The 25,026-nt window shown below is 47.8% G+C and overlaps 1 protein-coding gene and 1 long non-coding RNA gene across 2 annotated transcripts in view; one reads left to right on the plus strand and one right to left on the minus strand.

Moving 5' to 3' along the window:
- CLSTN2 (calsyntenin 2) overlaps positions 1–25,026 on the minus strand; it is a 589,043-nt gene that overhangs the window by 12,686 nt on the left and 551,331 nt on the right. The window contains exons 10-12 of the mRNA XM_029940160.1: positions 12,599–12,765; positions 4,161–4,309; positions 1,984–2,201 (exon numbers count right to left, since the gene is read on the minus strand). Coding sequence (XP_029796020.1) covers positions 1,984–2,201; positions 4,161–4,309; positions 12,599–12,765 — 534 coding nt within the window. The remainder of the gene's footprint in view (positions 1–1,983; positions 2,202–4,160; positions 4,310–12,598; positions 12,766–25,026) is intronic.
- LOC115292215 overlaps positions 1–25,026 on the plus strand; it is a 38,410-nt gene that overhangs the window by 8,359 nt on the left and 5,025 nt on the right. The window lies entirely within an intron of this gene.

Here is a 25,026-nt window from a genome sequence, read left to right on the forward strand (position 1 = left end):
ATATGCTTAAGTTTTAAATGCTTGTCAATCCCAACGGTTTCATGGATCACTGGCAAAATCTGAAAGTACATTACTATGCATTTCAGGCCCGTCATTAGTGAGATAGTGTATGTTTATCTGTATTTCAAGTGGCTTTTGTGTGGTTTCTGGAGATTTTTGTGAGTTTCTCATCAGGTCACTCCTACCGCCCCGGTGGCTGGCTGGTTGCTCACACTAGGTAGAGGGCATGGTGTGGCCACTGTTCTTCTGTGAGTGCATTACAGGGTCTATCTTCTCCTTCTCTTGATCCCCAATGTGCGAAGGGACTGTGGCTGGGCTCAGGCACTTAGGCGAATCAGCCATGGTGGAGCCCTCATGAAGCCCCTGGTCTGGCTTAATTAACAGACGCCTGCCACTGAGGGCTAGCACACGTACACGTGACAGGGAAGCATCGGTTGTTGGGGGCTTACAGAGCAGGAGAGCTAGCCAGGGCGAGGGGGCAGAGCGGATAGTGCGGGGAGAGTGACACGGATGGGGAGGGAGAGGGACCCTCGAGGCAGAGGCTAGAGCACGAGTAAAGGTGAGAACATGGAGGTGTGAGGGAGCCGGGTGTGCATGGGGAACCTGCCCGTCTTTGGTCCGGAAGCAGCACAAAGAGGAGGGAGTCAGTAGAGGCAGATGGTGATGCCGGGGTGGGTCACTGATGCCTGGTGGCAAATGCCATCAGCCCGCTTAGTGAAGGCACCCATAATTATGATTATTCTACACCCAGTAAGAGTAGGATTTACAGAGTACCAGTAAGAGCTCTCAGGCACATGGCTAGATGCTCTGCCTGCACCTCTTATATAAACAGAAAGTGAGAGAGAGACCCAGGTGATTGCTTTTCCAGACGCCGCCTGCCAGCCAGTGTCAGGCCTCGTGCATTCAGGCGCTCTCATTTACAGCCTGCAACCACGGTGGTCAGAGGCCCTTCCTTTTTTCTGTCTGACTGTCGCTACAAACGAGGGGAAGGCAGGAGACCACAGGACCAAATGCACCCTGGAGTATAAGGAGGAAAGACCCTGCTAGGACAAGTGGTAAGACAACCAATCTATTTTTGTGAGCTAAGAAGGGCTGCCTTTTGAGGGACCCCATTTGCTAGGGACCAGGGCGGTTTAATGCCATGAGGATTTTGGACTATTATGGGAGCAGCCCCTCTGGCACAACTACCTCATTAGCAGGGCTTTTGGAGGCAGGGAGGGAGAGCTGGAAGTATGCTCCTGGAGGGGCCACCAAATGACAGTCAAACAGGTATTTTCCTTGTAGGTCTGGGCCCTGAGTTTCCATTCCTTCTTTCTTTATCCTTCCTGTCACCCCCCACTCTGCCAGCGAATGCACTGTAGCTTTTCCATGCAACTGTTTCTCCCTGGCAGATAATTCAAATTTCTCCACCTCTGCCAGATAGCCCTCCCAATCATGGACATGTTGTAAAGCACAATCAGGAAGTTTCCAGAAAGCTGAGACCCACGCTGTTGGAGAAGTCCTGACTTTTACCATGTGTGTATTAAGCTGCAGCTAGATTTTTTCTTTGTGCCTTTTTAGATGTCTTCTGATTATCATAACAATACATGCTCACTATAGAGTCTTCTGCACTTGCAGCAAACTGAACGGGAGCAGAGATAAATTGGCTCTTAGGCCTCTTGGAGAACATCACTGTTAGCGTTAGCATTTCCTTCTTGGCATTTTTCTAGGTGTGTGTAGGTTCTCTGTAATTTGCATCTTGCTTTCTTTCATTCACCATTTGGTATAAGTGCCCTCCCCCCAACATCACATCACAAGGTATATGGGCAGACCCCAATTTGCCAAGCAGTTCATTTTCCCCTTTACTTATCTTATTTCCAGGTTTGTTTGCTTTGCTATCAGAAATTCCCTGCTGTGGTGAACAGTACTGTTGTCCTCAAGTGTGACTCAACCGGGCTATGAGGACTGAAGGCCCCCGCCCCACAACCCAGTGTGCACCCATACCTGTGGTCTTCGGCTCACCCGGGGCCTCAGCTTTGGCGAAGGTGCTCACGATCTTGAGGTCGGGGAAGAGGGTCACCCCTCTGGCACTTTCAAACTGGGCGGCGGGTCTCCAGAGGCGGTCGGTGCCGCGGAGGCTGATCTGGGGCTCTATGGCCTGCAGCACCATCACATAGGCGTCTACGTCGGGGACGCTGATGCACACGTCTTCTCCAAAGCACCTGGGAAAACAGCTGCAGTCACAGCACTGGCGAGCGAGTGATGCAACCATCCATCGTGCGGCTGTGGACGGGGATCTACACAACCTTCTCTAGTTCGAGGCATCCCGACTGCCTACGAGTCTCCGACTCTGACGGTGTCAACAGACATTCAGATTGAAAGCCACACTACAGTCAAAGCCAATAGTAATCTAGGGGCTTAGGATCAGCTTATGGGAGAAATGGTAATCTTCTATACCAGCAACAAGGAACTGTTAAATCTTTAATTATCCTTTAACAAAGTAATCAGTGGCAACATTAATTAGTCAGCAACTGCTACGTTTGTGCCTTAGGATTTGGTAAGTGAATTGTTGTCTAACTGGTTGGGTACCGGCATCTTGCTGAGACCCCACGGCTGAACTCTCCCATGCTTGTGTATGTTTTCTATTTCTAAGGTGATCTCAGTGTCTCCCCATTGCAGGGGTGCAGCTGAGTGCTGCTGACCACCTTCCTTTCTCCTGATGCACGGCCACAGAAATACCCAGAGGGCAGAATGGTGTGACAACAGAAGCAAGGCCTGGAAAGTTGGATAAGGGTCCATCGCCTGGCTCTGCCACCAGGGGGCTGTGTGACTATGGCCAAGGTGTGACTCCTGTGAACCTCAGTTTCTCCATCTGTACAATGGGGATGACAATAATTAATTACCTTATAGTAAGGATTAAATGTTGATGACATACAGAAAAGAGGCCCACCCCAGAGCCTGCATCATGATGGGAGCTCAGTAAACGTTGGCGGAGTCAACAGCCTCATCAGACTCTATCAGGCATACAAGTCACTGGCATTCTATCGCTCATCTAGGCCAAAGACCGAGGCTACAATGGTGGCCCAGATGGATGCTCTGAGAATGCTGGGGGGACTCCAGCCGGTGGCCGCCATCAGCTTGTATCCCTTGGGAAAGTTCCTGAGGGAAGTGCTGTCTGGGTGGACATCATGCTGAGCCACATCTTCTTTGGGGTGGGCCAGATGTGGGAGTCATGGTGGGCTCCTGCTCCCGACTTTGTCTGGTCTTTGTCACACCAACCCCAGAAGGCACCCTGCCCCTCATCGGTTTATGGAAACCTGGTCCCAGAGCTGGAGACTGGGGAGCCTGGTCCCACTATGTGACTGCAGTGTGGAGCTGACCTGGAGGTGCTTGCTGCCCCTCGCAGGCCTCCAAAGGTGGCCCTTAGTGTGAAGGTGGAAGCACCTTCTTTGTCACTAAAACTATTCAATCTAATTGCTGCCTAATCTAATTAGCCTGGCACCTATCCCAGGCCCCAGGAATGTGGCCGTCAGCAGCCTCGGCTTTCCCAGCCTTGTTCCTGTCCTTCCGGGTTTGTCCCCTGGCTCCAGGGGCTTGGTGACTCTGCTTCTACCTCTCAGGAGTTCTGGGGGCCCTCCCTTCTGCCCTCCTAGGCAGTTGCTGAGCCTGAGAACTGACTTGACAGGCCAAGAAGGGAGATATCCACAGGCTTCATTAATAAATAGTCTCATCTCCTTAACTGAACTCTGGTCCCTGGGTACAAGAGCCACTCTCTTTCTCTGGCATACTCCCCATTTTTAGGAGTTCTCTACACAGCTGGGTTGGTTAAGTGAATCCAATTTAATAACCATTTGTCAAGCGCCTACTATGTATGCACCAGCTACTGTAACCTGAAACCAGACCACTTAAAACCAAGCTTTCTGAGAATTTACAAAAAGTAATATTACATCAGATTCTAAATTAAATAGAGAATGCTGGACTTAACGTTGGCAAAGCAATAGAACACTTTCTTTAAGAAGAAAACAAGAGAACACTGACCCACTGGGGCATCCTCACAGGGACAGCAGAGAAGTTGAGAATAGCTGAAGAGAGGTGAACTCTGTTTTGCCAGGGAGCATTCCCCAGTGACCATCCCTGCCACCCCGGCTGGGCCCCTCGTTGACCAGCACCTGTCTACTCACTGGACTTTGGACGAGACTCTCAGGCGCCGCACACCTGCCGTCGGGAACTGCCTGGAGTTGATGTAGGAGACCTTCTGGAGGGCGCGATTGATGTTCCCAATATCATCACCTTCCATCACCAGGATGGACTGCGAGGGGTTGAAGTGGTACTAGAGGAGGAAAGGGGGTGTCAAGGGAGAGAATGATCAGCAATGGAGCCATCTCCATGGACAGACCACGAAGTCCTGGTGTCTCCAGAGCATCTGCAAGTGCAGCAGCCATGAGCACAATGACTGTTTAAACCCCTCAAACAATTCCTGCTACCCCCAGGGGCTTCTGGGCCACCCCTTTAAGACCTCTGGGGGTTATAAACTCCTAAGCCACAGCACAGGATTCTGAATCCCCATCACAGGTCTCTTGCGATCTAGCCCTTGGCAGGGTGGCCCACACTCTGTGCCGCTGTGGGCTCCTGACCAGGCTTGTCAGCCTGCCCCTCATCTGACTGCCTAGAAACTTGGGGCTCTTGCTCCTTTCACTGGTCTTGTCTTTGGCCTTGAACTTCTTAGTTCAGCATGTGCTCTCCTTCCTGATTCATGCCCATTATCTTAGCTTCTGACCTTAAAGCTCATTTTTTAGTTAATGGCTCTCCTTATTAGTTCTGCTTCCTAAGGGTTTTGCTCACTTGCTGTTTACACGCTTGCCAGCGGCCCCAGGTCTATTATCCATTCATTCCACTCAGGGTTCCTGGTTTCCCACACTTGGGGAAGGCCCAGGGGCTGCGATGCTCCCCACCAAGTCACTTGCGTCCTCAAGGCAGATAAACCAGATACAGACTTCTGCTTCTCCCTGCAGAGCCCTAGTCGTTACTCTTCTCCAAACGGAGCATGGAGAACTGTTATGGTGCTGATCTGACTTACTGATCTTCACCTGCTGCTGAGCAGGAATTATTAGGAACTGCTGTCAGTACAGGTCAGGAGCTTATCTGTGGATTCAGATTATGTATCCAAAGTTCATGTCACAGGAAAAGGAGATCTGGTTATCTGTCTATCTATCTCTACACCCAGTATGGGGCTTGAACTCACGACCCTGAGATCACTAGTCACATGCTCTTCCAACTGAGCCAGCCAGGCACTCTTGATCTGGATATATTTTCATGCCAACATTTTTTGCATAACATACTCACATAATTCAAATATATATATGTACTATGTGAAAGTTACCATCTTATTCATATCTTACCCAGTTTCCAATATGCCATCCCACAAGTAGTCACTGTTCTGTTACTTTCTTAGTGGCAAACTGTATTATTCATGATTACTTGCTTCCCCTCCAAGTGGGAGGCTTATAATGCCTGACTATAATCAGTAGGCTTGCTTATGTGACCTATGGAACCAATCCCTACAAAATACACATATTTTCCCCTTTTGTACTCAGTGGTGGTCATGTGACTTGCTTAGCCAATGAAGTGTGGGCAGAAGTATCATTTGGTTCACACGCATGTGGAAGATTTCACAGCTCGTTCATGGTTTGCTGTGCTCTTTCCCCTCTGCCATGAAACCCTCCAAGTTCTCTTAGGGCCTGATCCATCAGCCTGGTCTCACAGTGCTGGTGGTATGGATCAGAGCTCAAGTCAATGTATAAGGGACATTAGGTGTGAAAATCACAACAAAAGTTGTACAAGCCACTGAAATGTTTAAGGCATTTGTTACTGCAGCTTAACTTAGCCTATCCTGAAAGTTATACTTGAGCGTTCTTAGGAGTATAGATTCCCTTTTTCCTCCTTTCTTTAACCAGATGTAGCTTTTTACATGCTTTATTGTACTTTGTTTCTTTACTTAGCTCAAATCTTGGAGATCTTTCTATATCAGCACATCATAAACCTCTTTTTTATAATTATATAATATTCTGTGTAGATAAATGATAAATTTTTAACCAGTTTCTTATGGACATTTGGATTTTTTCTATTCTTTTACTAATTCCACAATGAATAATCTTGTACACATTTCATATGTATGCAAATATATATGTACTAGATAAATCCCTCCATGTGAAGTTATTAGGTCCAACAGTATATGCACTTTAAGTTTTGACAAATGTTGCCCAATTCCCCCTTGCTAGGGAAAAAATATATATAAAGATATGTGTGTGTGTGTGTGTGTACACACACACACACACACACACACACACATCAATATACACTCCCTCTCCCAGGGTGTGGGAATGCTTTTCTCAAAACCTCAACAGCAGAATATGCTGTCATTTGAGATTTTTGCCAGTCTGATAGGTGACAAATGCTACCTTCATGTAGTTTTAATTTACCATGTAGGTTTAATCTTACCATGAAGGAGACTGAGTATGGTTTCATGGGTTTAAGGGAAAATCCATCTATATTAACTTTTCCCTGATCTGACTTGGATGCCGTTTTAAGAGTTCCCTGTTCTGTGTCTGGACGGTAAAGGGAAGTGGGTGTCTCGGGAGCACTACTGAGGATACTGACCCGCAGACAGTCGTTGCAGCATGGCCCCTCCCCAACTACGTGCTTTCACGTGGACGCCTTCAACTATCATTTGGGTACTTCGTTACCTCCTCCTTGAGGAGGCCTCCACTTCGCTCATTTAAATCCCCACTGGGCTCCTTTAGTGCTTATGAAATAGGAGTACAATTATTATAGTGACCATGAGCTCACGGAAGACAGGGACTCCAACTCCTATCCCTGAATCCCAGAACCTAGCCCTAGTGCCCTATTATCCAATCAGATGAATGAGTGAATGTTCCCCCTTGGCCTGCATTCTACTCCTTATCATCTCCAGATTACCCTCCAAAAAGACTTTTTTTCAGTCACTGACTCCCACGAAGCCAGAACTATGAAAACAATCACGCCCCCTAAACACTGTTGGCCTCTGCATCCTCAGCATCCTGGAGGCTACACTGGCAAAGGCCTCCTGCTGTGTGGGCGGGACGTGATCACGTCTGGCCAATGAGGTGAGAGGGGAAGTGAGGCGGGGCTTCTGGACTGGGCCAGTCAAAGCCCCACAGAATGCACTATACTTTTTCTTCCTTCCCTCTGGTGGCTATGGTGTTCTAGGCAGAAACGCCACACTTGCCTCCCTGGCTTGATGTGAGAGAAAAATAAACTTTTAAGCATTAAACCATAGGGATTTTGGAGTTATTTGCTACTGCAATCATTTTTAAGCCCATTTGGAAAAATTGAGCTTTTCCCAGGCAGGATTCTTGCTTACCCAAGGCTACACAGCATCTTTGAAAGACCATGGGCTGTGTGGGGTGCAGACCCCAGTTACAGTACAGACTACAGAATACAACAGCTTTGGACTATTTACTTCCCCTTTTTGGACTGTATTTCCTCATTTAAAGTAATGAGGATATTAATACCTGTCTGGGACTTAAATGAGATAATGTATATAATGAATCTAGTGTGTAAAGGGTGTTCAATCCTAGATAGCTTTTATTATAATTCTTAACATTGTAATTATTTCCTCACTGAGTCTTGGCCCACACAGGTTCTGCAGTCTTCACTGCTCCTCTCTCCCTATGATCCAGTTCCCTTCAGCCCTCAATACCCTGAGCAGGGAGGGTTTCTCTGATCTGCGAGGCTGGTCACAAGCACCAAGCCCTCTGTTGGGTGTGGGAGCCCCTTGATACATGTGCAGATGATGCAGGTCAAGTCTTCCTCTCCGTTGGCTCCTCCCTTGCTGTGGAGGACTCACTAGCTTAGTGTACTCAGCCAGAGAGCTGCCCTGTTCTGAGGGTTTCACAAGTCGTCTGGAGACTGAAGTTCATCCTTCTAAAATACCACTTCTGTTCCCACATGTTTTTCTGCCTCCCTACCTCCCCCAAACCTGCTCTGCACCATCCCTGCTAGAGCAGAGTCACCACACAGTCACCACAGGCTCTAGCACATGAGAAAATGAGACGGAATGATGAGCCCCGCAGAGGTGGCTGATCTCTAAGCTTCACACAAGGCTGAACAGGAACATCAAACAGTTCTTCCAGAGGGTGGAATGGGCAGCATCCTGTGGCAACTGACAGAGGGCGCATTCCCCCTGCAGCCACCTGAGGAGGGGATGGGTTAGGCTATGTGCTGGAGCTCCAGTTAATACCCTAGTTGGGCTGCCCTAGCATCTCCTGGGCTGCCACAGGGCATGAAAATGGGCACTGGCCTAGCAATAAAGTTCTTGCAGGATCAAAAAAACCTTCTACCAAAGTAGGGTTTGGGTTTTTTTTTTTTAATGTTTATTTATTTTTGAGAGAAAGAGACCGAGCATGAGCTGTCCGCTCAGAACCTAACGCAGGGCTCCAGCTCACAAACCGTGAGATCATGACCTGAGCTGAAGAAGGACACTTAACCAACTGAGCCGCCCAGGCACCTCTGTTTTGTTTGCTTTAAATTGCAGGTTACTAAACATAAAAAAATTTTCAGAAGAAAAACTCAGGTTCTGTCTTCATCTCTCTACCCCTCCTCTGCTCTCTCTCACTCTCAAATATAAAACAAAACATAAAAAATTTAAATTGTAGTATTACCAACCCTGTGGCATGACTGAAGTTAGGTCTTTGTGTAAGCCACGGAACGGCATTAGCATTGCACAGGGACAGGAGATGGCTTCCTGGGGACCTAGCAAAGGGTGACAGCACTTACTTTCCTTTAGAAAGCTGTGCTGTGGCCATAGTGATTCCTTTCTTTGATCTAAGAAGCTACTAGGCATCCCCAAAGCTATGACCTTTAGGAATAGCCAGTTCTCCTAGAGGGTCAACCCATATCACCAGGCACCTCGCAGGCTGGGACATCAGTGAAATCCCTGTCCAAAGCCTAGACCTGTTCCTTCAGGGAAGGCTGGCTATGGCACTACAGGCACCTTGCCATTCACTTGGACACTTGCCAGCCCCAATGGGTTGGGCCAGATGAAGATTTGCCATTTGAGGCTCCTCTGCTAAAAGGGTCACCCAGGTTTACCTTTCAAAAGAAGCTGGGGCATTGGCAAGGCCAGGTGCAAGACCAGCCCAGCTGGAGAAGGGAACTGTGATTTTACTTATTAGGTTTCAGATCCTATTTATTAAGTTTGCTAAGGAAGATCTAGATCTATAGATCTATATCTGTATTTATCATCTTGACTATACATAGAGGTTTCTTTTTCTATAATATATATGTGTGTATCTATCTATATATGACATACATAGAATTCAGTTCCCACAACATCACAACAAAATACAATTTATACATGAGGGCACTAGGGCTTAAAGGATTAAATTACTCTGCCCAAGGTCACCCAGCTGGTAAATAGTCATACTATGATTTGAACCTGGGAGTGACTTGTCCCAAAGTTCTTGCTCTTTCCCACTCTTCCACAAGGTAGACATGAGAAATTGGCAGGGAAAATCAGAACAGGGCATTCTTCAGGAATATGGCTATTCCACAGTGTCATGTATGGGTAGAAGATGGTAACCACCCCGGCCACCCAAAGACTCCAGCCATGTTGGACAAATATTTAGAAATTGGCATGAGCCAGGGGAAAATAACTGCAAAGAGGAACCGATGCCAGTCCCGTGAGCAGACGGAAAGTTTTATTAGTTACAGAAGGACCTCACTCCTTTTGACTAGCTGCGGAGGAAGGAGGAAGCCAGGCACAGGTAAAGAGAAAGACAGTCAGTGTTCAGGAATGAAATGAGGGATAAACAGAGGAAGGGCAAGGAGGAAGGAAATCTGAATAATTTTCAAGAAGGTCTTCTCCTCTGAGTTTCTGGTGTGGAGGAAAGAGCAAAGACTTATTTTGGGCAAGTCCCCGAGTCCCAGGCTCCTTATTTCTGAAATGGGGCCATAACATTTAATCTGTTGTGAGGAGTAGGGATAATGAACTTCAAATAGCCCCCAGTGGGTACGCCATAAATTGTGTGTCTTATCATTAACTTCCCTGCAGTGCTCTACTTCTTGCCAGCTGTGCTCGAAGGATGGCAAAGGATCCTCTGCAGTGACTGGTTATCAACAGGTGGCATCCTGGGAAGTCAGAGCCTCCCCACCCTCCACGGTGGTGTGTGCCCTGTAGATTACACCTCCTCTTTTCACAGGCTCTGGCTGCTCTGCAGAGACTGTCACGCCCCTTTGTTTAGAATCCTAGAACCGTGTGGCTTTTCAGTCCAGCATCTCTGGTTTATTTGTCCTGTAGTGCTGGAATCCTGAAACTATGGTCTCGCGGGATGCTCCACAGCAGAGCAGATCCACTCAGAGGCAGGGAGTAAACCCAGAATCAGACAGAGAGGAGAGGGCGGGAGGACAGATTTCTGCATCATGGGGCTGACAAAATGCTAAGGAGACAACACAAAGAGTTGGTCGAGGATCAAACCCCAGGTTCTGCATGTGAGGGCACCAATATGAAATGTGCCACTAAATAGACTGTGGGAAAGCCGGCTTTTCCAACATGAGGCAGTCTTGAAGGTTTCTTTCAACGACAGGTGATAAACTACTGAGTGCACCTGTGCATGTGTATTTACTGTTCTGGAAAGCCATTTTTGCCTTACCCTGTCTGTGCACTGCTCCCACCTTCCCCCACTGACCCAGCCTCTAAGGGGAGCATCCTAACCCACACTCCTGCCCAGATCATGCTCCTTTGCCTACAGCCCTTCAATGACTCTTGTGTTACTGACAGAAGAAAACACGTGAACACGTGAGCATAGCTTACAGGGCCCCATGGCGTGGTCTGCACATAGTTCTCTGACCACAGCTTTTTACCTTTCCTCCTGCAATTTGGACACTGTCCCACTGGCTGCCTTAGAGTCCCAGTGCATGATGCAGGGCTCTCCAGACCTCTGCCCTCACTCGTGCTCGGAGACCTGCCTAGAGTTACTGCCCAGCTCCCCTCCCCTGCCTTTCTCCTGGTCGATTCCTACCCATCTTCAAACAGTCTGCTCAGACCTCACCTCCTCCAAGAAGCCTTCCCTAGTTGCTGCTCCCCAGGTTCTGAAATTCTGGAACTGGATGACCTGGGCTTAAATTCTGGCTCTGTTCATTACTAATTCTGGGATCTTAGACAAGTTCTTTTCTCTTGCAGTCCACAATTCTTCCTGTGCAAAATAGGAATATTCATGCTAACTTTGTCACAGGGTTGTTCTGGGCATCAATGAGTTAACACTTGTAAAGCATTTAGAACCATGTCTGGTACCCGGGGAGCCTCAGGGCTCATAATCATCATGGCGGTTACCACACTGGATTATAAATGTCCTCTTGGGCCACTGACTTCCCAAAAGACAAAAGGCTGGGAGTGTTTAGTTTTGCGTCCCCCCTCATCCAGCCCAGAACCCATATGTGGGTGTCTGTGGCAGGGTGGCCGAAGCAACTGCAGCATAAAGCAGGGTAGGTGTGCTCAGGTCACTAGTCATTCCAGGGCTCTCCACGTCAGAGCCCCACAAGCCCCACTGGCAGTGAAAACAAAGGTGCTGCCTGCTAGAGGGGGGACTCCCAGGCCAGGAGAGGTAGGTCCAGGGCAAGAGGCAGGTGAGGATCCATGGGCCGTGCCAGGGGGAAGTTGGGGAGGGGAGGCCTTCTGCTCTGGTCACACTGTCCTTTGGAAATGGCCCATAAAGGAAACATCTACAGCTTGGCAGGGGCGATGGCTCATGGGGCTGTCCTGTGCTCCAGGAGGTACAGGGTGGGCTGCCTGCTCTCAGTGTAGACCCCCTAATAGGCGTCTGTTAGGCTCAAGCAGTTGCTACAGTGATATTCACCCAGCTCTTTGCTCAGGTTCCCAGAGGCTCCCTGCTGGCCGGAGCTCCTGAGGTCCAGGTTAGGCCAGAACCATCCCTGCCTGTCCGGGGTGGGGCTGGGGAGGGGTCAGCCATGTCTTACTCCTCAGGAGGTGCTTTTCTCAGAATACAGCTTTGATTCTTTTGGATCCCATGAATGTTTTTATTTTGCATGAATCTGCTCACATTCCCTTTGCCAGAGATTGCTCAAAGCCCAATCTGGGCTTCAATTTCACAACATGAGACCCAGCGACCTCCATATCTGCTTTCTAATTCCACCCCACCCTAGGCTGACCTTTCTTCCTAATTTATATTTAACATGGCCAAACTTTTTATTCTATTTTTAAGTATTTTTGAAATATATCCTTGCATGCTGCTCTGTTCCTTTGGCAAATAAAACAAAGCAACCAACCAACCCAGGAACAGCTGAAATACAATTCCCTTCTGGTAGGCACTGAACACGTGCCTGCTTCTGTGTAGTGAACTGATTACACATGCGGGCTTCATCTAGGAATTTCAGGACACAGCAAAAGTCCATCATGGAAGTCACGGTCACTAATCGCCCCCCCTGGGCCAGCACCTTTGCTGCTGGACCATCTCTGTGCAACTCGACAGATGAGGACTCCATTTCCCAGAGTGCACTGGCGCCGGGCAGCCACTGCCCCCATAAATCAATGTCTTATTGGCGGTGATGCCGACTCCTTCCTTACCTTTATTCCTTGGCCGAGACTTTCCAGGGAATTAATATCCAGCCCTTCCTTGCAGGCCTGCAGGCAGGAAATCACCTTCTGACTCTCCATTTTGCCAGGGCGGATGGTGAGACTGGCCAGGCTGCCGTGGAAGAATTGAGCAAACCGCGGTTTGGTGACTTCTCCTCCTAGAAGTGACAGAAGCACAGTCATTTGCCCTGTGGAGATGGGGTATGAAACACCACTTCAAGGGACCATCTGTCCAGGGGTCCAAGACACTGTTTCCCCTCAATCTGACCTTTTCCTTCAGAGCGGTGAGCTCAGAGGCCGCACTGACAACAAGAGGAGACCATCTGCCGCCAATACCCGGGCACTCCCCAGCTGCACCCGATTTAGAAATACTGGGATTCCTGAGTTTTAAACAGCTTCCTTCAGAGGTATGAACTGCTTTGGTGGACAGAAAGGGCCTAGAGAGTAAAAGTAGGAGGGAGAAGGAAGCGGCCATCGATGGCAGGCCTGCTGTGTGTCTGACTGTCTGCTTGGGACTTCATCTGAACAAACCTGCAAAGAAGGAATCCTTGTTTGCCACTGACACCTGAAGAACCCGGAGACTCAGCACGGGTGAGGGACTTGCCCCAGGACACACAGCTGACGCCGGAGCTGCTACTCTAGTCTGTCTGACTCCAAAGCTGGCTTCCTATATCCCACAAAGAGGTTGGCAGGCAGGCAGGGAATCCTGGAGCCCTACACCCACAGCCTCTGGCTCTCTTGCAATGAAGTGATTGCGCACCCGCTTAAATTCAAGCTCTTTGCCATATAAGGGCTCCCTTGATTCTGTTCTGCCTCGGACTTCTTTATCATTGCCTACTTCTCATTTTCCACTGTTCTCTATACTGGCTGGGCCGAGTCCCGAGCTCAGGCCTGCTCTTCACCACGTGAGACTATTTAACACGGCTGGTGGCAAGTCCTCTCCTCCCATTTTCTCCAGGTCTCTAAAAGCTTTCCTGAGGTCTATTTGAAGCCTCACCTCCTCCAGGAAGCCTTCCCCACAGGCCCGTCCCATCTCTGGGCAGCCTACACCGACAGACTGGCCTTGATCTCGCTCTTCTGTTTGTTCAGAGGGGGTAGCAGGACATGTAAGAAACATGGATGTGGGTCAAACTCCAGCTTTGCTAATTCCCTGGGAAGGTTTTGTAAATTCTGAGCCTCTGCTTGCTTGTAGGGGACAATTCTGGGTTTTGCCTCCTGGCTCTCCTGCCTTCTCTCAGAGGGTGCCTGCAGCGCGTCCCCAGGGAAGTGTGCTCGAGAGATGTCACCACTGAGGATGAATTTCTGACAAGTTCTATGAGACTAGAAGTCTACAGTGACTTCTCTGACCTCAACAAGCCACTCTGTGCTGGCAGAGCCTCCCCTGGTCACTCTACCTCAGCCCGGGGGTAGGAAACACTCCCAATACCTGCCTGCCTTTGTTCTTAAGAGTTCTCTCTACTTCTCAGCGGAAGATCCTTTATTGTTCCAATTATCTGTTAATAATTCTTTATATTTACCTGTTGAAATTGCGGTCTGGTTTTTCTCTCCTGATGGAGTCCACACTGAACACCCTCTACATTTGTGCGTGAATTTTGTTCACACTCCTTTCTCTTCACACTAAGGTACCACTTCCAAACTGCTTACATTAGGCAAACCCTGTGGTTTTTCAAGACCCTTTAAAACCTCTGTCCCCTGCTGCACACAGAAACCTTTCATGAGCCACCCTGCTCTCTCCATGTCCTGAGCCCCCTACTCACCGCGTCCGCTCCTTGCCCTGCGCCTTGGAGCACTGGCTTCGCTTTCATACCCCCTCACAACTCAGCATTGCTAATGGTTTACTGGTGTGTGTTTTATGTCCTCAATAGCCTATTACTGTGGTTCTCAACCTTGGCTGCATATTTTAATCATCTGGGGATCTTTAAACAGTCAAACTGATTCTGGTGCTGGGGCCTGCCCCGAGATTGTGACTTAATTGGTGTGGGGAGTTGAGAAGCTCCTCAGGTGCAGTAAACGTGAAGTCAAGGCTAGGAACCACTGGCTAGAAGCTTCTTAGGTTGGGCCTTCTGCACACTCCTGTGTGATCTTTCTCCTTCCTGCCACCCGCCGGCTTACCCTTGTTGCCCTTCGCACGCCGCTAGAATGTATTTGTTTAAGTCTCTCTCCTGGATGGCAGGGGGCACTCATGCATTATTCATTTTAATGAAGATGATACTGAGCAGGTATTAGGGGCCCAAGGCTGCACCAGGCACTTTGCATAAGTTGGCTCATTTATTCCTCTCAACAGCACAGGGCCTCTGTATCATCCCAGCGTCCTGCACCCTGCCTGGAACCCAGCAGACATTTCATAACTGTTTCTTGAACTGAAAGAGATGGTGAGTTAATGCCAGCAGAGTACTGGACATTGTGGTGTCTCTCCAACATCCCTCTCGCCTCTGTTCTTTTGTAGTGGCAGCCCAGAGGCTTGGGGGAATGGACTTGAATTCCAGGGATGGAGTCTATTTAGTCATGGCTAATATTTTCCTGTTCCCCTTGCTCCAGTGCCTGAATCAAATGTCTGCTTGGGACTCCCAGTACCAAGATGAAGCCAAGGAGCACCGCATTCACTAACCACGGAGGCTGGCCCAGGAATAATCATGGGACCAAATGAGGCCAATGAGTGGAAAGGAGAAATTAACCAGCAGCCTTTGGGAAAAGAGCTTTCATTTTCTGTCCAGTTTCTGGAGGCCACTCCTGATCTCTTCCCTGCACATGTTATGTGAGGATGGAAGGCTAAGAGCTGCTCCAGCCAGCAAGGAGACCAGGGACCGCAAGGTGATGCCTGCAGGAGGGAAGGGCCGGGAATGTCCCAGCAGAGTGCTGGCAGACCTCCTCACTGCTCCACCACAGGGCGGCCTCAGCCGTGGGAGCCAATCATTCGTCTTTGTGGCTTAAGCCCTTGACTCACACTGGTTACCTGACACCAAAAACGTCTTCACTTTGGAGATGAAACAAGAAGGTTCTACTGAAGCACTTGTCCACAGGGAACTCTAAACAGATTTGGCTTTGAGGAATGCCCTGACATGGCAATGACTTGGGAGGATGGGGGAACCCGTCTGAAGCCTTCGGATCTCAGTTCTCAAAGCGCCCGTGGGTAGAGTCCTCCTCAGTGCCGTGAGCACGTTCCTGCTCTAGCAAAAGGGGCACTTCTGTGGCCTGCAGGAGGAAGGGTGTGAACATGGGTACAAGTGGCAGAGCTGCCACTCTCCAGGGCATTCAGATGGTCATCCCTTCCCTGCTCTGCCCACCCTCCTGTTCCCTTAGAACAGCAGATACAGCAACTGTCATGCACTGGATATGAACATTTCCAACACTGTGTGAAGTCCTCAACGTACATCGTCTTACTGAATCTTCACTAGACACTGGGGTAGGAGGTACTTATACTATAGTTACAGTTGAGCAAACTCAGGCTGGGAGAGAAGTTAGTGGCCTGAGGCCACACAAGTGGAGAAGTATGTGCCCCTCCAGTGTGAGCACATTCACCCACGCACAGGGCCGTCTGGGGCATCCTGGTGTGCCAGCGGCCTCATCCAGAGTGAGGTTGGGAGAGCCCCTCAAGTGCTCCCTCTGTTGCTCCATGTTTATTTTTTATTTTTTTTTATAATATAGTTTGTTGTCAAATTGGTTTCCGTACAACACCCAGGGCTCATCCCAAGTGCCCTCCTCAAAGCCCATCACTAACTTTCCCCTCTCCTCCTTCCATCAACCCTCAGTTTGTTCTCAGTAGTTAAGTCTCCCATGGTTTGCCTCCCTCTCTGTAACTTTTTCCCCTTCCCCTCCCCCATAGTCTTCTGTTAAGTTTCTCCTGTTCCACACATGAGTAAAGACATAAGGTATCTATCCTTCTCCGCCTGACTTATTTCACTTAGCATGACACCCTCGAGGTCCATCCACTTTGCTACAAATGGCCAGATTTCATTCTTTCTCACTGCCATGTAATACTCCATTGTGTGTATATACCACAACTTCTTGATCCATTTGTCCGGTGATGGACATTTAGGCTCTTTCCATGATTTGGCTATTGTTGAAAGTGCCGCTATGAACATTGGGGTACATGTGCCCCTATGCATCAGCACTTCTGTATCCTTTGGGTAAGTGCCTAGCAGTGCTATTGCTGGGTCATAGGGGAGTTCTATTTTTAATATTTTCAGGAATCACCACACTTTTTCAGAGTGGTGCAGCTCCATGTTTAAAGACCAAACTTTTTGACTCTCTTGGATTCTTAGACATTTTCCCATGCACCATTTTCTCTCAGCAAAACATTCATGTTCTGTATTTTTGACCCAAGAATCCCACATCTGTGGTGCACTCTATTTATTAGTGATGCAGCTCCAGGAAATCGATTCAATTAGCACTTTGCAATAGGAGGCCAGCATAAAATTTGAAATACATTTGCACTCACGGGTGGTTGTGACTCAGGATTTAAAAAATAATAGATACATTGAAAATCTCTTTTCGATATCTGGGGTGTCTTTGTAAACCACATGGCTCCTGTGTTAACATTTAGATGCAAACATGCTCATGAATTATTTTAAGAAAAAAAACATAACTAGATTTCTTACACAAAAAACCTTCTCTAAATGTTTGCGAATGTGATTTTAGATTCTTGAGGCTAGATCTGCACACATTTTTAAAGTGTTTGCTGAATGTCTAGCCTTCTGTTATATTCAGTTAATTATAAGATACCATGCTCTCTAGGAACTTACATTTAGTTGGAAGAATAAAGTGTAGACACTGGGAAGATAAAAATCTAAGAGTAAATTGCTAGTACAATAGATGTTCTAAGGCAGTGCATGATTAATTTCCAAACAAATGGTATAGATGATGTGTCCAGTAGAGCAGAGGGGAAAGAAAAATAGCCATTGTTTATTAGGCCCAAACATGGCAAGTTCTTTCATGTGCTATTTTATTTAATACTTAAATGGCAGTAGAGTACATTTGAGACCCTAGCCTCTATCCTTTTGATTTTTTCCTGAGTATTTCTCCCACCTAACCCTCTACTTAGACACATATCTGGTTTGTGCTCATTGTCACAGGGAGGGTTGTGACAAGGAGAAGAGCAGATGGGGCTTAAAGCTGAGTTTCTTCCTCAGTTTTGTTTCCAGCAGCCTAAGCCCTTAGCAGGGTGGAGAAGATCCGGGCATAGATCAACATTTGGAGTAAAACAGAGGAAGAAAACCTGGCTTCTCCGCAGATGAGAAAACGTTGCCCGAGACTGGGGAGGGAGGCTGACGGGAGGCGGCAGAGGGGATTAAGGCACGGGGCGCCGAGTGAGGCCCCTAAGCCCACCCCTGGGCTGAGCCACAGCGGGGAGCACGATGCCGGAGCGAATGCCGCAGGTCGCATCCGGACAGACAGGCAGATGGACCACAGATGGCCTTACAGAGAGAGCATGAGAGGCAGTGAAGATGTTGGGAATGCTGAGAGAGCTGCTAGGCCCGAAAGTCCGTCAGTGGCAGGACCAAAGAGGCGGGCACCATTTCAGCAGACACCTGCCTGGGGCCCCCTCAACACCTTAGCCCCACTCAAATACCCCCCAAATCAGCTGGCACCAAGGAAATGGAAACATGTCTAATTTGCCATGGTTAAATCTCCCCCACTCAGAAGAAACAGGGGTTTGAAATGAAACGAAAATCGATGTAGAAAAATATAATTTTTCTTTGTGAATTCTGATTCTTACCTGCTAAACTTGCAACCCCTTTTACAGAGGATGTGGCACATTCAGATAACTTGCCCCAGGCCACACCGCCAGGAATCAGTGGAGCCTAGATTCAAACTCAGGTCTTGCCTGCTCACAAGTCTTTGACCTGCACGCCGAACAATAGATGTGGCTGGGAGGGTTCAAAGAGGACTCCTTGGAGGATGTAGTAATGGGGCTGCTTCCTAAGGATGGGGGCGGGCTGGGATCGACACAGCGCCGGGGGTACTGGCCGACTAAACTGGGTTCTATGGACCCTGAAGGGCTTCAGCAACAACTCCCAGTGATTTGTGTCAGGTTTCCTGGGAAATGCGTTATCTTGAGAAATAGGAGTATTTGGCAAACATGATTCAACGTAGCTTGTATTGTTCTGAGTCAGAGTTTGCACTGGGAATGAATTTCCTCTCAGCTTTCTTCCAGCTGAGAGGTGGGGCCCACCACCTCACCAGCTTTTCAATCGGTGACCTCCGTTTCCCTCTAAGTAGAAGTAGAAGAGGCGTGTTGTGCAAACGTGCTGTCTCGTCCCTTTGTGAAGTGTGTGCGGATGCTGCCGGTGCCTCCTTTCCCGCTGTCATTCCCACAGCCGCTTAGTCTGAGAAACGCACGGAGTGGAGTGGCGGAGACATTCCCTCTGGCTTGAGTCAAATGCTGCTCTGTGCTGGCGTGTTGATGGGGATGCCCCTCAATGAACACAATTTCATGGATGGCTGGGTATCAGTTTTGAGCAATGCAAATGGCGAGACCGTTTGAAATCTTTGCTTTCCCTCATTTCCTCATTTCCACGATGGAGACACCCACAGCACGCAAAGACTAAGTGAAGTGTGCAATAGACCCCCATAAGCTGTAGCTTCCCAAGTGTCCATGCACCCCAGGGGACTGCGGGTGACTCGTGGAGATGGACGGTCTGTGGTCATGGCTGGCCATGGCCATTTTCAGCAGGCTTTCTCAACCCTTTTTTGTGTCTCTGTACCCATCTCTCCAGCCTCTCCAGCAGACGTTTAGTATATGCAATATTCTAAGCAAGTAACACATAGGACTATAGGCAAGCCCAAAAGTCACCTCTGGTGGGCTGGGGACCTAAACTCATGGAGTGGATATTCTCGATATTATCCTGGATTTCCCCTTCATTCTCCAGATGAAGAACTAAGGAATACGAAGGCAGGACAATTTTTAGAGACCCAGAGCAGCAGTGAGGGTCTGGAATTTTCTTCTTATGGCTCCAAAATCAACCTTCCCTACAGTGAACCATGATGCCTTCAGGGGCCTATCATTAGGTCTCAGCTTGACATCATCCAATTTATGGGGGAAAAGCCCTGGGAATTTGTGCAAGTGATTTGCTCCAGGTTCTAGAATCCTCTGGTCTTCTGTACTTGGGTATGGAACTCCATCTGGCTTTTTACATGTCCCTAGAAACAGAGGTGGTGTAGCAATGCAGTTAAGGGTGAGGGTTCTGTCGGCAGAGACCCCAGCAAATTCAGGCTTTGTGTGACCCTCAGTGAGGTGCTTCTCTTCTGTTTTTTCATTTGTCTGCAGAGTGGGGATCACATTCTCACCCAGACAATAGGGCTGCACAGGGGAAGACATGCATTCAGTGTGGCACAGTGCAGACACCCAGTGGTAGAGGGACCGCATAACCAAGGAACTCCGAGATCAGATTACGTCACATGAGTTTTTTCTTTCTCTTCAGTGGCCTTTCTTTCCTTCCCTCTGGTGTATTTCTTAGACAAACTAAAACAATATTGTTTTTGCTCCAAGGCCCTTGTCAAATTTTCTTATTAATATAATCTTTGGAAAGGGGCGCCTGTGTGGTTCGGTTGGTTAAGTGTCTGACTTATGATCTTACACATCAGTCATGATCTCACGGTTCAAGAATTTGAGCCCTGCATTGGGCTCTGTGCTGACAGCTCAGAGCCTAGAGCCTGTTTCAGATTCTGTGTCTCTCTGTCTCTCTGCCCCTCTGCTGCTCGTGGTCTCTTGGTCTCTCTCTCTCTCTCCAAAATAAAGTTTAAAAAATACAATTTTTGGAATAAGATACAAAGTTAGAAATATAACACAGTTATACTGTGTTTCCAGACATGAATTTTAAAGCTGATTTCATCTATGTCTTCTTTAAATTAAAATGCTCTTGCGTCAAATTAACTCCAGTGCCTAGAACAATCTTTTCTTGATTTTTTGATACAGATAGTGCTAAAGGACACCTCGTTAATCATCCCTGTGTATCAGACCATGAACCATGTACCTTTGTCAAAACAGCTTCAAAAATGGGATGTGGGGTGCCTGGGTGGCTCAGTCGGGTAGGCGTCTGACTCTTGATTTTGGCTCAGGTCATGATCTCACAGATCATGAGTTCAAGCCTCATGCGGGCTCTGCTGACAATGCAGAGCCTGCTTAGGATTCTCCATCTCTCCCTTTCTCTCTGCCCCTTTCCTGTTCGCATTCTCTCTCTCTCAAAATAAATAAATAAACTTTAAAAAACAAATGAGAAGTAATTCAACAAAAATTAGCTATGGGCCTTCTCTACTGACCTACTAATGTAGGGAGAGGGGTGAGGAGGGGACCGTCTGTGGGAGCAGACAGGCCTTGCCTTCCGTAAACTCATGGCCTGGTAGGGGGTGGAGACCTGCAGTAGTGACTCCAAAGAGATGTTTCCCAAAGAGTGCTCCAGGAATGCTATTTCACAAAGAGTGAGTTCCATAATCAAAATAAGATTGAGAAACATGGATTAAGTAATACCAAACAGACTGTTTCATTGGTGGGCTTTTGAGAGCTTTTAATATACTAACAAGCACTGTGACTCTCCAACATGGTGGTATGGGGATAATGTATACAGTTTCCCAAACCTACCCATGGCCTCCTTGCGGAAGGGGAGCCTACAGAACTGGAGCTTCGTGAAGCCCTCCTTGGGAAATGCCCACAGGAATGTAAGGCAGACTATGTTAGTACGTGCCTCTTTATTCCAGCAGCAGAGGCCCTAGGGATGCAAAGTAATTTCAACACAGACTTTATTAAGAGAATTTGTACTAAATTAGACCAATCTTATTAAGTGAAGGCATGTACTCCAAGTCCCTGCACTAATTTTAGTGTCGGATGACAAGATGACCCGGAAACGTGTATCCGATCTCAGGACCGTGTGTGGCCCCATCTCCCTTGTGTGAAGATCACATGCTATAGATTATTGCCACTCTCAGACTTATTTCTGCCTTTTTATCCCACTTCTGACCATTCCTGTTCTTTGTCTCGACTCCTCTCAAAAGCCACAATGGGAGTTCTGTATCTGTCCTTTAACAAGAAGTTCCAATTTTTAGAACCATCCCTTTTTGTATCTTCTGTGGCTTTATTTAAGTAGTGGGTAGGGCTCAGCAAGATCGGGAGCTAGGGTAGAAAGCTCTCGTCATCTGAGACCAAGATAGTGTCACAATCAGGAGAAGGCAAAGCTGGACACTCTAGGAAGGCCAAGGTCCAGAGCACTGGAGGAGAGTCCCCAGCAGAGGTAGGGATGAGGTTGTTGCTGGGATGAGAGACAAGTAGGGAAGGCTGTGATGAGATCCACCAAGAGTAGATGAGGACTGGGGAGGGAGCATGTGGTGGCCTCTTGAGGGTGTGCCTAGAATTGTGCTTCTGAAATGTGGTTAACTACTTGGCTGAAAGAATCTTGCCCAGATGCCTTAGAAGATAGGTGACACAGAGCTGCTTCGGTTGTGGTGTTGAGAGAGAGGTGATCTGGACTTTCACCTGCTGCGGCATCTCCCTGAACCCCCAGGGGCTCCCGAAGGCCCTGGTCTGATATAATCAGCAGCCTTCTTGACTCGCTCCCAGGGACAGCTGGGTTCTAGTCCCTGCGTGGTTGGGCCCAGTGTAGAGGTCCAGGGCTGGAGCAGGTGTGAGTATGCAACTCCTACTATATACCAGTAGAACTGGAATTTTTGTTAGATATGGATGAGTAGGAAACCTAAGGAAAAGGGCAAATTAATTAGTCTTTTAAATGATCTTCTCCCAATGGGCGACCCAAAGAGACACAAGGAACCTGGAAATTTGCCTTAAGGCAGCAGTTTCTGCATTGGCACAGACTGAGCTCAGCCCTGAGAGAGTCTGATTGCATCCTGAGAACACTGTACCTCTGACCGCAGAGGTGAAGGCAAGATGGTGTGCATGAGCCACACAGGGGAAGAAGATTCTTGTGATGCAAGGTCCATCCTCACTGTAAAAGCTTTTCTCTACAATTAGGATAGGCTATGTGCTCGAGGCTGCACTGACAATATTTCTTAAGTGTAAATGAAGTCTCTCTCCTTTTTTAATTACTGGAAAAATACCAATGAAAATGAAGTTCCACTGATTACTTTGGCTTTCAAATTCACTAACAGGACACAGTAGGCTAATTGGGGCTGCCAAGCACTACCCAACAACAGTGCTGGAGCCAGTTCCCGGGAGCCTCCAACAAGCAGCTGCTATCAAATTATTTTCTATTCCCGTTGTTAAGCCCCAATTGGAAATTTCACAAATGGGAACTAGTTTCCTTGCCAACCTCAGAGGCACCTAAAAAGCTCCCCACAATTGTAGGCCCAGAGGCAATTAGAGGCTTGCCCAGTAGGCTTATAATATGTATGTAAGTGGACTTCACAAAGTGCAGAAACGAGCCAAAATAAGGGCTGCGTCATAGGCTGTCGATTTCACAGCACCACGTCCCATGGAAAGGTCTTTTGATGCGTTCTTCTAAGACAAAACGTGGCTCCAAGGAGGATGCACATGTTCAGGAGAATCCAGTCTCCTTATCAAGGCAGTATGGTGTCCAACTCCTCTTCCCAGTCTCTTCTGTACTCATTCTGGTCCGTGTGCCTTCCAGTGACACGGCACCCTCACTTCCCTGCTCGGTATAGAGTTTTGCCTTCCTTGTCTCCCTAGTGAACTTTTATCTATCCTATAAAGCCTAAGTTGAAAAATTTTTAGGGATTTTCTCTTATCCTGAAAATTTACCAATGGATTGTCTTTCCTCTCAGGGAAGATACTATAATATCCATGGCCCAAAAGACTGCATGGTCAGGTTCCTGCCTATACCACAAGGGCCATGTTCTAATACTTGTCCTCTGACTGGCTAGTATCCAGCCCCACTGGTCTTTCTGAACCTGTAGATGGACCTGGGAGAGCAGGGTCTGTGTGTGAGGGTTCATCCTGGGGAAAGGGAATAAAGTCAGTGTGTGCTAGGAGCCATGGGGAGGCTGGAATCACAGAGGCCAGAGCAGACCAAAGGTCTTGTAGATCATCTGCCACGCTGGGCTTATGGGCAGGGACGAGAAGGAATGGAGGAGGGGACCCAATGTTGTCAAATTTATACATTTATTCAACGGAAACATGTCAAGCATGCTCTGTGTTCCTATCATCTAATCCTTAGAATGACAAGGTAGGTGTTAGCCTAGTTTTACAGAGAAGAGGTGCTTAGGGAAGTCATAATTTCTGCTGGGTCTGCACAGCTAGTAAGTGGCAGGGTTGGGATTTGACTCACACTCAAAATTTTCTGACTCCCAAGCCTACACTCTTTTCCCTTGTTCTGTGCAGGGTTACTTGCGGGAGTATATAGCAAGGGATTAGCAACTGGAAAGTAAGGTTGCTGTGGCTTTTTGATTCGAGTTGTCAGATGTGTCCAAAAGTAAAAGGTTTACAGAGTTTTTATCAATACATATCACCTCCTGTATTTTCCCAAACACATAATTATATCAACAAAAGGATCAACTAGCAATGGAGGAGTAAGCCACAGTGAGAAAACAGGCTTTGAAGACCTGGGGTCAGGCAGGTTTGGCTGGGTAACCTAGGGTCAGCTACTTCACCTCTCAGAGCCTCCGTTTGTTTATTTATGAGTTGGGACCAATAGCACTTTCTCACAGGACTGTAAACACCCAGGTTTGTAAAGGACCTTCTTGCAACACTGGCTCTTAAAGTTTCATCCAGGAAATGACCTAAGGCACTTCCGTTCATGTTTAACTGGCCAAGTCAAGTCACATGACCACACCTCACTCAAACAAAGATAGTCCTAGCATCCCTGTCTGGGAAGAGGGCGGAAATACTTGGTGGCAAACACCATAGTAGGCACTTTCTCCCACATTTCTTTAAAATAAACATATACTTTGGTTTAATGTTTGAAAAGCATTTTTGGGAAATAGCTTTTAAATCAATTGACATCAGGTGAAATATTAGTGCTGTTACTTAGGGAATGACAATGCCAGCTTTGGATGTGGCCTCGGTAGATATTGAGAAGAAAACATCTCCCAGAAAACGGAGTCAGGAACCACAAAGAACACTCTTCATCCTATGGTAGGGCACTTAAAACATCTGCTCAGAGGGATTTCAGAACTGCTAGTGAACAGAAGGCTGTGTTTCTCTAATTCTTCCTCTTATTTGATGGAAATATTATTTTGGTTATTATGCCTGATTCCATTGTTGCAGTGTGTGTGTGTTTATGTGTATGTACACATGTCTGTGTGTGTAGGGGATGGTGGTTCTCCCTATTAGTGTAGAAGTCTCCAGATCAAGCGGAGGCACATCCAGTCGTGAGCTAGAGCCTTCTATGCATCTCAGCCTGATGAAGAGAGAGATCACCAGGAATCAGTCATAGAATCTAGACATTGAGCTGGGAGCCAGTAACAGGTGGAAGTTTTGGGTTGTCTCATTAGGGAAGGGTGGTTGTATTCTTTAT

Source organism: Suricata suricatta, chromosome 5, assembly GCF_006229205.1.
Source record: "Suricata suricatta isolate VVHF042 chromosome 5, meerkat_22Aug2017_6uvM2_HiC, whole genome shotgun sequence".
NCBI classification, from domain to species: domain Eukaryota; kingdom Metazoa; phylum Chordata; class Mammalia; order Carnivora; family Herpestidae; genus Suricata; species Suricata suricatta.